We start from the raw sequence: 13,495 nt of genomic DNA, 5'->3' as shown, positions 1-13,495 counted from the left end.
AAATGGCTCTTTATTCATTTTTTAGAATGAAATATCAAACTTCAGGTCGCGAATTTCATGAAAACCATGAGAAAATGGATTTTTTTTATAAATAAACATCGATAGAGACTGATGCTAAGTTGCACCACCTAACTTTAACGGTAACTATGACGATAACCGGTGGTTTTTGTATGGAGTTTGACAGACTTTTGACGTTTGTCAAAGTTAAAGTAAGATGGTGCAACTCAGCCTAACTGTTTTTAAACTTGTTCTTGTGTTACCAATTAACGTCAGTACCTATCCATGACGATGTTAAAAATAATATTGTAACTGTTACAAGTAAGTACACTCTAGGACATGAAACGTGGTCGCTTACTATGGGCCTCATAAGAAGGCTCAAGGTCAGCCAAAGGGCGATGGAGCGGGCCATGCTTGGAGTTTCCCTGCGTGATCGAACCAGAAATGAGGAGATCCGCAGGAGAACCAAAGTGACCGACATAGCTCGCAGAATTGCTAAAACCAAGTGGCAGTGGGCGGGGCACATAGCTCGTAGAGACGATGGCCGTGGGGGCAGAAAAGTTCTCGAGTGGCGACCACGGGCTGGAAGACGTAGCGTGGGCAGGCCTCCTACTAGGTGGACCGACGATCTCGTAAAGGTCGCGGGAAGAGCCTGGATGCGGGCAGCGCAGGACCGTGCATTGTGGAAAACCTTGGAGGAGGCCTTTGTCCAGCAGTGGACGTCATTTGGCTGAAACGAACGAACGAACACTCTAGGACATTGAACATGCGCCTCCTTGCAGTGTCCTGGTAACAAGGACTCTCCATAACTACCTAGGAATAATGAGCCATCAAAACCGCCATACTTATGCCTAGGGCTGCTACGCATTCGTTTTTCGTTTCGATTACGTTTTATTTTTAATATTATTAGCAATTTGTATTGCCCAAATTACTAATAGTCCCATTAGCCCCTCGTGTTAAGCTAAATAAGCTTGTGTTACGAGTGGGCTCACCACAATAGTCGAGCGGTGGGATTCGAACCCGCGTTCCTCGGATCTCGAGTCGGCCACTCCAACCCCTTCACCGTTCGGCTATCGTGGCTATTGTAACAGATGATGAAACTGTGACAGTAACTTTATGGCAGCAACAAATAACAGCAAGCAAGCTTTATCTTTAACATCATTAAAAAGCTGCTTAGGTACTACTACTTTTATGTTATTTTCCAGCAAAATCAGCAACTTTTGACAACTTTACTGAAAACCGGTCATGGCAAATCAACCAATAGAATGTAAGCATAATTGTATTACCTGTATTAATACCCGTGTGCACCTACTTTGTTAAAATTATGCAGTGCCGTCAATTATAAGTAATCATTTTACTAAAAACTGGTTGACTTAAATATTTATATTCTTTGTACAGAGCAATTTTAGCAACCCTGCTTCGTCCCGGCCCTAGTACGTAATGCCCGTAAAGAGAATGTCCTACTTTGGCCAGACAATCGTCAAACATGGCCGCAATGTTTACGCGCAGTCATGTAATTTAATGTAGCATATTTTCAGCTAATTAAAATACTTACGCATTTGAATTTGATTGTGGTTAATTAACTAAGGTTTACTATTTTTCATTTTAAGTTTAGGGTGCGACTCTACTTGTTTTATTTAAACTATGTCACTTTTTCTTCCTATGTTCAGCAGTGGACGTCCTATGGCTGAAATGATGATGATGATGATGACTTTTTCTTCGTTAACTATTTCATAGAGGTACTTGCGAAAAAAATACCATGAAAAAGTTTAAGGTAAAATAAGTCACAGTATTTTATGGCATAACAATACACTTAACTATTCATATTTTAAGTTCATACACTTTGATTATTAGATTTAAAGAGTAAAATAAATGGCACTAGATTTTACGGTGTATTTATTTAGGTATTGTGTGCTCTATGTAGGTAGGTACACTTGTTGAACCATATAAGTAATCTACAAACAAACATTTAGACAAGAAATTAACATAGATTAAAGATAACAAAAACACTGCAATGTGCTGACGGTTGATCGCATCTTAAATGGTTCTGAAGTTACGTCCAAAGATAACGGTTGATGGAAGGGCAGTGAGTGGACAGTCTTACGAAACAGGGTTCAAATAAATTGGGGGAAAAGAAAAAACTGGTAAGACATTTTCTGTGTATTTTTAAATAGGAATCTGGGAAAAAATATCCACCGCTCCGAAAACAAAACTTATGAAAATAAGAAAACACTATGGGTGTTATTACAAAAAGTTATTCGGGCTTTGAACACTTGCTTAAATTGTCATTTAATATGGAAATGACATTTTAAACACGTGTCTAACGTGTTTTTAAGTTATTTGTAATAACACCATCATATCTATTAGGTATGTTTTGTGATTGTATTTGTAAAACTACATATTTGGATCTGTCACTATAATCACGAAATAGAAATACATATTTCGTGCTATAACTTAGGCTTCATGAATGTTTAGCGTAGGTTTACCTTTGTGTGTCACATACTTCATTATTAAGATGAAATAACAGTCCGAGAAAAACTATTTTATTTATTTCGCTTCATCATTGTCAGAGCGCACAGATTCTGTCTATTGCCTACCTCAATACAATCGAGCGAACCGATCCGAAAAATTGACGTATTTTTTGATATTCTTATGCGACTATCTCATGTTGGCTAACCTACCTACTACCTAGGTATTCCTTCTTGAAGCACTGCTGGTTTTGCAAAGCTGCGATCTCCACTCTAGGTCACGTTTTAGTTTCACAACTCGTTACCTACTTATATTTAGTGGGTAACAACAGGTGATGAGATTATCCCTCTTTGAAACTAACCTAACACACGAGTAATCACGTATTACTGAACTATACTTTACGAATATGTTGAATTCGATCAATTTCTGTGTTTATTTTTTTAGATATCAAATGACAAGAGTGCGTGGACTTTATCTACCTAGCTCGCACTTATTACGTGTCATGTAAGCTATAAAATTACTGTATTGGATTGAAAAAGAGGCTGACAAAGGTGACTGAGTTTCTTCCGCCACTTCTTCTCAGCACCAACCCATATGGTGTCCCGAAGTGGTGGTAGGACAAACTATCTTTGGGACGTGTATAAGGTGCTCTGGAATGGGCCTATGTACTGAATAAACTATTTCATTTCATGTCTATAGGTAAGATTTCTATAGGTACCTACAACACTTGTTCTTATGTCAAGTTAAGCACTGCGGGCTCTTAATTTAATTGCAATAAGAGGTATTTTGCAACAAACATGAGTAACTTTATGTGTGCGCCTGTACATAACGTTAACAATGTGATTAATTTACCCTAAGTAAACGTTTTATTAGATCACTTGATTTTCTTTCAAATTACGCACAAAACCCAAAAGAGACAAACGAATCAGTTTATCTACAGCCTTATTTATGTAATAAATAAAGCACAGGCAGTCCTGAATCCCCAATCAACATCGTCTGTGTGTACATGGCCTAGAATTCTGCTCCGTAATAAAGACTCTACGAGATGAAAAGATGTTTGAATTTGCCCAAATGAAGACTCGTCTTTAGGTATAATATTCCCGTCGCAAACTGTGTCATAAATAAGATTCGTGTTACAACCAGGCTGTGATTAATTGTAAGAAGTAAAAGAAATACATTTTAGTTCATAGTAGTTTACAAAAAGATTTAAAAACCAAATCTAGCATGTAGCATGACTACAAGCAGTTTTCTCAGATTTATGTAAAGATGATTTTATAATACTACTAGCGACCCACCCCGACTTCGAACGGGTGCAAGTATACATACCTATAAACCTTCCTCAATCACTCTATCTATTTAAAAATAAACCGCATCAAAATCCGTTGCGTAGTTTTAAAGATTTAAAGCATACATAGTGACAGACAGGAAAGCGACTTTGTTTTATAATTATGTAGTGAAGATGTAGATTCGTAACCCAAAATATTCCATTTATAATGACCAACAGACTTGTAGATATAAATTAGAAGGACCAATAATACCGATTATTTTACCTGCTACCAATATATCCTGAATGCTGCGAGTATTTTTAGCTACACATCAAGCACCCTACCTACTAACAAGCTACCTGTATTTTTCTTCTCCAACATCCAACATTTGTCGGAATCGTTACGTCTCAAAACACCGCCTTGTTAAAAATTTGAAAGTCCCCCTCCAAAGCCCTTTGTAAGTCCCCCTCCCCCTCCCACGTGGCTCTCGAAGTCAATCGCGTTGCAAAATTCCCGTTTCACCGTGACTCGCTGCAAGATTACCGGGATTTTTTACTTTGACGGTATTCCCGGGATCGGAAAGTCACGTCACTCAAGCACGTGTGCCATTAAATATTTTCCCATACTTACTGCTAGTACATAAAGAAGGCACAAGCAATAAGGTCATAGCAATGACACGTACGTAACTTATAAATTAATCCAAGTTGAAAACATACATTTAATTTTGTACAGAGTAATTTCAGTTAATATTTAAGTTTAATGTACGATAAAATTTATATTCAAGACAGATCACTATTTGATTGATTTACGAGTAATCGCTACTGAGCTCGCTATTCAAACAACATCATTAAAATGTAACTTTCCACTGTTAATCACTAATTAAAAGTTATGAAGTGCCTTTTCCTTTAAGATGTTTAATACGTGTTAATTAACGTTTTAAAAAAATTTCTTTCGTTCGTTCGTTCGTTTCAGCCAAATGACGTCCACTGCTGGACAAAGGCCTCCTCCAAGGTTTTCCACAATGCACGGTCCTGCGCTGCCCACATTCTCCTCCTCCCGCGACCTTTACCAAATCGTCGGTCCACCTAGTAGGAGGCTTGCCCACGCTACGATTAGAAAAAATAGTGGGATAAAAACCCACAACCTTACCCCAGAATCCCAACTACAATATCACAAGCATTTCCCGACCGGACCTCTGCGCTCATCAGACCGAACTCTGCCAAAATATAAAAGCAAACACGAGCAAAACATACCCCTTTGTCACATGACGCTGTTTGCGCAGCTTGTTATAGTGGCGATTAAATTTACAAAGCCAGAATGGGTAATAAGAGCTGAAATGTTACGTTGTAATAAAATTAGGACACACTGGGCGTTGCACACTGTCTTGTAAGCAAATGTAGCATTTTATTGAAGCTCTTGTTCCTACTAACTAGTGTAAACTGTACTTACGCCCGTATTTACAAACATTACTATGAGGTCTCACAGTGCGCGTGGATGCTCAGGGACACATGAACCAACACAGAGCTCTATTTAACGCTGTGCGTTCGATTTGCTGCTTACTTAAGCAATCATCGTTTGTGAATACGGGCGTGAATCAGTGTCTTTCCTTAAGTGAGCACACTCAGTTCTGTCGGCATTACATCTTTAAAGTTTTGATGAACTACATAGTTAAATACCACAGAAAATAAATAACACACATCTCTACAGTTTTGATTAACTATCACAAAAAAAGTATATCTACGTTTTGTGTAGTTCTTGGGGATATTTTAGCGATCGGGAATATATAAGAAAGCGTTCTCCAATATTCCTACCCACCATGGATACATTCAGGGAACCCGGTATATTACCAACCTAGGACCTAAGTTCGCCACTAAACGCGTCACCTCACCGTCGTGCATGATTCATCAATGATGCTTACTTAAGTGAAGCATAAAATCAAACGCACAGCGTTGAATAGAGCTCTGTGATTGATTCGCTTGTCACCCTGTGTATCCACGCGTACTGTGAGACCTTACAGTTAATGTTTGTGAATACGGGCGTACATGTCAATATTTAGCTTTATTAGATGGTAGATACTTGTCTAAAAACAACCTTTATAGTAATAATCAGATTAAAGTTTTCAATTAAATTTTTGATGGTACTTAAATAATCCAGTATTAAGCGGGCTTGAAATAATTATTAAGCATTCTCAACCTTTCAAATATTCTTCTAAACAAAATCCAAAAGTCCATTTAGCTATCAAACAAATAGACGAATGTTTTCAATGCTTGTGTTTCAAAAGGCCTCAATTTGTCTTTATGAACAACAGCCAGCGCTGACAGCGGTCGAGATAGCTTGTGTACAGTCAACACATCAACATTTTGAATCTTATTCCAAAAGCCATAGGGCGACGAAATGTAAACTTCTGCGGCGTGTTGTACCTATTGCACAGTCAATACGGACATTTGAAATAAACGATATATTATGATTCACATAATATGACGGAAAGGCTCGAGGGAAGCTTTCACGTTTCTGAGGACAGTGAATGAAAAATAAATAATGATTTTAAAATGGTTGGTTTTAGTAGGTACCCATAGTACTATAGCTTTGCTTAGTTTGGGACTAGAGGCGCAGTGTAAAATGTCCAAGGATATTTATTTATTTATTTAAAAAGATTGTAAGGATATTATACAGGAAGAAGATCAATTATAACCTAAACGTAACATAACCTATCTTATGTTTGAACTAGCGGCCGCCCGCGACTTCGTACGCGTGGATCCCGTTTTACCCCCTTCATATATCTTACGCGGTTTAGATTTTTTCATACAAATGTTTTTTCTCGCTAACTCCCGTTCCCGTGGGAATTTTGCAATATCCTGTTGTAACTAAACTTTAAGTTTACTAAGGTGCCTGCATGCCAAATTTCAAGCGTGTAACTTAAGCGGTTTAGATTTTTCATAGGATTTTCCCGCTAATTCCCGTTCCCGTGGGAATTTCGAGAATTCCTTTCTTAGTGCACCTCTACGGTACCTAAGCTACGTCCCTTCCAAATTTCAAGTGCCTACGTTTAGCCGTTTAGGCTGTGCGTTGATATGTCACTAAGTCAGTCAGTTTCTCCTTTTATAATTTAGATAGAAGATAGATATAATTAGATAAGCAACCTAGTTTGGTTGAAAAGGAAAAAGTAACACGTCATGGCGGTTTATTCCCTTTCCTACGGTACGGTATCATTGCCGCAGCGAATGATGGAGAATGATTTTGAATCCCTTATTTCAAAACGTTTATATCTAGTAGTAGTTCACAATTCAACTTTAAACAAAGATAGATTCTATAAATAAGTAGCTGTATTCACGCCTTTTAAGCCAATTTTTATTTTATAAGCCCAAAGTTTTCGACATAATTAGAAGTGTTAATTTTCAAGTTTTCAGAATTTCAGGAAAATTTTAAATAACATTATTTTATCCCATCTTTTCCTTTAACCTCGGCGTACTTGCCACGAGCCGCCTGGGATAAGAAACGCTCAATGGGAATTCTTGGTCGGATTTGCTGAAAACTGTCGCCACACCGAGATTTGAGCTTTACACAATTCACAACAGGGTCCGGATTCATTCGGCTGTGACACAACGTGCCGACGACCTACCAAATTGAGACGTTTATGAAATATTGTCCCGGAATGTGAGAATTTAAAGTTATCTTACTGCAAGTCTTGTACTGGGGATTTGGCCTCGTTTCGTAGATTTGTGGATATTGAAATGGTATGCAAGTGCTACTTTAGGGGAGGCGTTTTGGGGGAATTAATTCGAAGGTATCGCGTGAAATGAAACGGTTAAGGCGCGATGTACAGGTGTATTTTGAATTTATTAAGATTTTTGTTTGAAATTGTTATGGATGGCGCTGAAAATTTCAAGAACTGAAACTTTTTGGAGCTTAACTGCTGCTATAGTATACTCTGGAGTATAATTAGTATTAATTAGAGAGAATTCTGTTTTAACATTCACAAGATAAAAAAGAACTTCAAGGTGAGAGTTAGTGGGTCATGAAGCGAGTGTAAAAACTACTCATCTCGCCTGTATTACGAAACGACGCTAAAAATGTATTTAATCTCAGGCAGACTCTGGACATTGTCATTGGATTAAAACAGGGACTGTTCCCACCGCTTGTTCCCACTGCTATAACTCCAGAATCTACAGTTTGACCGGCAATAAAAAATCCAACAAAAATTAAACTTGAACCAATTGAAGGCCTGAATCCATGCGAGTTTCAATTCAGTCCTGAACGTATCCTTTTGGTAAGATCTGAAACTAAATCCAAAGCAACTCACCTTCAAGTCCCTGGAATGCCTCAGCTCCTGCCTCCTCGGCGGCTGGCCAGGCAAGTCGGAGTAGACCAGGTTCCTCACAGCCCCTCGGAACTTGGGCTCGAAGATCACCGACGGTAGCGCTAGAGTTGTCAGCTTGGAGTTGTACCTGGTGAAGAAAATACAACATTATTGTCTTGACTCATTGAGTTTACAACGCACTACGTACAGTAGTATTATTTCAATGCCTGGCCGTAAGTCTCAAAATCATAACAGAACCAAATCGGTCTCTTTCTCAGACAATGTTCTTAACTGATAGTTGCATTTCTTAAAATTACAAAAAATTTGCATTCTTAAGTGCTATCTGGAAATAATTTAACTTGCATAGTTATTTGAAGCTGACAATCAATTTTATTTACTATTTTAGGATCACAACTGATCAAAATACATTTACTCTCTTGAGACGACCGGAAAAGTCTACTCTGCTAACAACATGCCGTTTAATGTACGTAATAAAGAAGGCTTACATAAAAGAATAAAGGAGCAGCTCCCTGGGTTTCCTTAGCAAAATTAATAAAAAATGCACCAATCACTCAAGTCGGCTGCCAATAGAAACTCCCCGCTATTACTCATCCAATCCTATCACTTCGAAAATATGACTTCAATTTACAATTTCCTCGAGCAACATCGAACATTCATCTCCGCATGACAAGGAAAGCTGACAACAATTTATCTTGCGTCCTTTTCTATTAAGTCGTGGCAAGCCGCAATATTTCAGCGTGCTGACGTGGGAGCGGACATCGCGTATTTTAAAATTGCTTTCTCCAACTTAGATTAGGTAGTGTCTGTGTCGTGGTGTAAAATGCGAAAAGTTACAATTTTTACCCTCCAAGAATTATCTTGGTTGGAGTTTTTTCGCGTGACACTGCGCTTTTGTAAGTTAAGCGCGGTGAAAGATGTTCTTACATCATTGTAGACTTTAGAGCGTTGCCCCGTTGTAGAAACTCAAACTAAAGCAAGGAGTTTATGATGCAAAATGTACGTGACACAATGCAACAAGAAAGTGAACAAAAGACGACGATTTTTACACCAAAATCGTAGTAAACTTGCCAAAGTAATCAAAACAATTGACTTTATGTTCTTCTAACTCCTGCTGGATACACGATCGCGATGGAGGATAATTTAGTTTCTATAAACTCATTTAATACCTGTTGCTTAAGACATTGGAATATTTTTTTAAAGATAAGACATACAAACTTCATCATTTATGGGATCTTTTCACACACCAAACTTTTATTACTAAAAAATCTTTACCTATAAAAAGAAACATGTCCACGACTTGTACTTTCAATGACTTTTGACATGTTAAAAGTTGAAGAGATACGTGGGCGAATCGGCAGGTCGGCAGGTTTGGTAGGTAGACTGCATTATAATTGATGATATTTTTGTCATTCTGGTCTACTTAAAACAGATTTTAGCAGTATTTTTGTTCCACCATATTGTAACAAACAAGACGCTCCGGTGGAGGGAAGCCACCATTCCTTAATGAAGGACCATTAGCAACGCACGGCTCCACCTGCTCGGTGACTACACTTTAATTAGATCAGCAAGAGACTGGTACAGCATTTGAGTTTATAGTGATGACCGTGAACGTTGTCGATAGAAATAACAATTTCAGCTGCTGAAAATCAACATAACTATCCCATGTTTAAAATTTTGCAGCGTGATACAAAAACCTACTCAACAGATGCACGCAAACGGGTACATTTGGTGAAGTTCCATTGAGGGCTGATTACCGGATTGTTCTGAATGAAACTAAAAGCATATTTATAAGAATGCAATTTATAGTGGATTTATATTGTCATTCATGAGTCTGAATATGTCTCGTCAGTATAAATTCTATACGTAGGTATACTGCTGACTAAGTTTAAATCAAAAATTAAGGTAAGTATGATTAATAAATCAAACGAATTCAAACTCAACTTTAATAACGTCCTAACTTTTAATATGAAATATCCAATATCGACCTCAATTATCTCGGAAAGTTTTCTTCTTAGATACTTTCTATCGATAAAATTGCCGCCGCGTCCCTACGCCGCTCTGGCTAATGTCAGGAATTTTATAACGACTTCAAAGAGTTCCGAAGTAAATGTACTTGTTCTAGCAAATAGAAATTATGTACTTAAAGTTGGAGCCAGATGTCTGGATTATATTTACTCCGGGGTTGTATTTGCGGCTGGCGCAAGTTCTAATATGAAGAAGGTTGTTAATATGATTAAATTAGTATTTGCACGTTTGCGAGGAGAAAACTGCGTTAAAACATTTCATTGTGATTCTTTTGAGTTATAAATAATAGAGTTGTATTGCATTATCGTTTATGAAAAGGGTATACTGCAATATTTTGATAATTAAAATTGAATCTTTAAATTAACCTCATAAACCAAAGTAACAATGGTAGTTCTCCATAGGTCCATAGATATGTCATCCATCATCATCTTTTATCATCACGCATCATTGCCTATCCACTGCTGGACAAAGGCTTTCCCTAATAAGTACGCGCCATTTTAACAGTCTTCGGCTAGTCGCATCCAGCTTTTGCCAGCGACATTTCCTAACCAAGCTGAAGAGCGAGTTATACTACGCTTTAACCGCTCAAAAACTCGTTTACTCCAGCTGTAAAAGAGGATTAATATAAACAGAATTATGGAATCTTAAGCACAACCGTCAAAGTTTGTAGAATCCGACATCGTACAGACTCACAGCAGATTATTTACTCCGTGGTGCTGCTAATGTTTGCGCTCGCTGCAGTTTCTGTTACTGAGCGGGAAAACTTTGATATTGCTCTGTCTCTGTGTAGGTTTTCTATGACGGATAAGTATGTACGTTCTTCGACGAGTGCGATATATTGCTTATCAAAGTTATAATTAAAAATATTTGCTTCTTTGGAACCTTGTCCGTTTCAGGTACGTAGTAAATAATAGGCACTCCTTTTTATTAGATAGTATAAAAAGAACAACAACATTAATAAATTCTGCAGTACTCCTTGGCCACACCAGATGGAATATAAGAAAGAAAGAAAAAGTATTTATTCGATGCAAGTACAAAATAAAATAACAAATAGTTATAATAAAATGTACATGCACCAAAATATAAATGTTTTAGGTTGCCTAGACTTTCCCACTAGTGGACAAAAGTCAAAAAGAGTTCTCTACGGAAACTGTGACTCTAGGGATCAATCCTGTGACTCTAGGGAAACTATCAACGCATTCTTCTTTTAATCAGTTTTCACTTTTGATAGACATTATAATATTACAATAGACAATTAGATCTAAGACGATCTAAAATATATACGAATTTTACTTCACCAACCCTACCTTCTAAAATTCCAACGCCATCCATATCCTTCCAAAAGAATTTGTAGCAAAACATGTTCTGAAGCTTGCGCACATAAATCATAAAGTATACTTTAGTTCATACGCGTTCTATAAGCCTCGATTCGCAGCGGGAGTCGAACCTAGTCCCTAAGGCGTGATGTAGTAGAAATAGGTACAGTAGGTCTGTTGAATTGACACAAGTTTGGTCGCAGACGATTTAAGATGAACATCATGATGGTAGCGGGACTCGAGCTTGTAAATAATATGGCATACAATGTACAAATGTTTGTAAAATTCAGCGACAGAGTTATTTGACAATCTTGGTTGCAGAACAAATAAGTCAAGTTCTTCGTTCGTTCGTTTCAGCCAAATGACATCCACTGCTGGACAAAGGCCTCCCCCAAGGTTTTCCACAATGAATGGTCCTGCGCTGCCCGCATCCAGGCTCTTCCCGCGACCCTTTACCAGATCATCGGTCCACCTAGTAGGAGGCCTGTCCACTCACACTTTTTTGCGAACTCACACGTTCGGCACTACCTAGACCGATTGTCTCTCTTGTAATGCTTTGCTGTCTTCCTTAGATTAAGGATAATCATTGTCCTAGTTTTTGATGGCTTTTGAATTGAAGTATATTTTTTTATCCGTATCAATCTTGAAAAATAAGAAAAAATATCAAAAACTGGAAAGCAATACATATTCCCGTGCCAACTGAATAAGTTTATGTTGTGCCTCCCTTATGTGCGCGCTCGTCCGACGCACGTTTTACGAGCGATACTAGCGCCGCGGTGGGAAATTAGTTCGGAGCCTGCATCCCTCGTGACGTCACAGAAGACGTGCTCATTAAATCATCAGTTTTATCTGTGGATATGTTTTTTATTTTTTTATAAATAATGTACATATTTCGGTAGCAAATAAGTCACAAGAAGCAAAGCTTTAAGAGCCATTATTTGGATACATACTCGTATGCCCTAAATGCTAAATCTCAATCGAGTGTTGATGATGATTTATTTATCCAGCCAAACAAACCCCGTGTTAAGATCATCAACGCAAGCCATCATCCCCCTTAGACAAAGTAACATTTGTGAATTCGCTATTGCTTCACCTAGTGAAATAGTTACCTACATAAAAACAAGACGCGGCGCAACGATCAAGAACTTTAATCCATCACGAATGATTGTGTACATCTTATAAAAGAACAGGCAGGGGATGACCAATGTCATTCATGTTCCGTAAAGATATCACCAGTCAGAAGTTCTTGTTTCAGCCCAGTGAAAGTAGATTGACATAGAAACAAAGGACACTCACTAAGGTAGCCATCCAGTGAATAAGTCTTAAGTAACATTGAAACAAACAACACTCACTGTGATTGCCACCTACTACAGCGAGTGCACTTTGTCCAGCAGTGGACGTCATTTGGCTGAAACGAACAGCGACCAGCTACTGTCAGATTCGGTTACCAAGACTCCGTTACCAACCGAAGCTCCTCACCAATGTCACTCATGTGTTAACATTAAATATACCCATATAATATAAATGTATAAATATAAATATGAATATGTAATCTTAATAATATAATTATACTTTATTTTAAGTAATCATGGTAAGAAACATTGTATTGAGACAGTGTATTGACTCGCGTCGTACACTCCTACCACCGCAGACCGGTATCGCCCCCACTCTAAAATCCGGTGGTGGGATTGCACGACTCGAGTCAGACGCCGGCAGACGGGCAGTGTGGTTCGAGACTGCGTCGGAGACGGACGTAATACTGGAGTGCTGTTTGTATTTTTAACCGACTTCATTATGAGGAATGTCGAAATGTGATATTGTGCAAAGATACGAAATATATTACTGAAATTCGTGAAAAGTGGTTTGATTTCTACAGTTCAGAAGTGGCATAAAAGAGAATAATATCTCTTAAAATTGGATTCACGCCTACGACCAAGTAAGTCTTTTTTTTTTTTTTGTAATTTTTTTACACTATACTTTTCTTTCTTGTTTTTTTTTTCTGCTCCCCTTTTTATAATTATCTTAATATCAAGAAGTATCTACGTGTTTAGTTGCATCAAATCTTAAAAAGTTTTTAATTAGGCAGAATTTAATTGAATAGATGT

At 37.9% G+C, this 13,495-nt stretch overlaps 1 protein-coding gene across 1 annotated transcript in view; it reads right to left on the bottom strand.

Moving 5' to 3' along the window:
• Window positions 1-7,163: 7,163 nt before the first annotated feature.
• LOC135080905 (neurexin 1-like) overlaps window positions 7,164-13,495 on the bottom strand; it is an 85,363-nt gene continuing 79,031 nt past the window's right edge. The window contains exons 4-5 of the mRNA XM_063975634.1: window positions 8,032-8,176; window positions 7,164-7,214 (exon numbers count right to left, since the gene is read on the bottom strand). Of these exons, the coding sequence (XP_063831704.1) occupies window positions 7,164-7,214; window positions 8,032-8,176 (196 nt within the window). The remainder of the gene's footprint in view (window positions 7,215-8,031; window positions 8,177-13,495) is intronic.

The sequence above is a fragment of the Ostrinia nubilalis genome, chromosome 18, assembly GCF_963855985.1.
Source record: "Ostrinia nubilalis chromosome 18, ilOstNubi1.1, whole genome shotgun sequence".
NCBI lineage: Eukaryota > Metazoa > Arthropoda > Insecta > Lepidoptera > Crambidae > Ostrinia > Ostrinia nubilalis.
The sequence above is the reverse complement of the archived record's forward strand: the minus strand, read 5'-3'. Positions and strand labels throughout refer to the sequence as shown.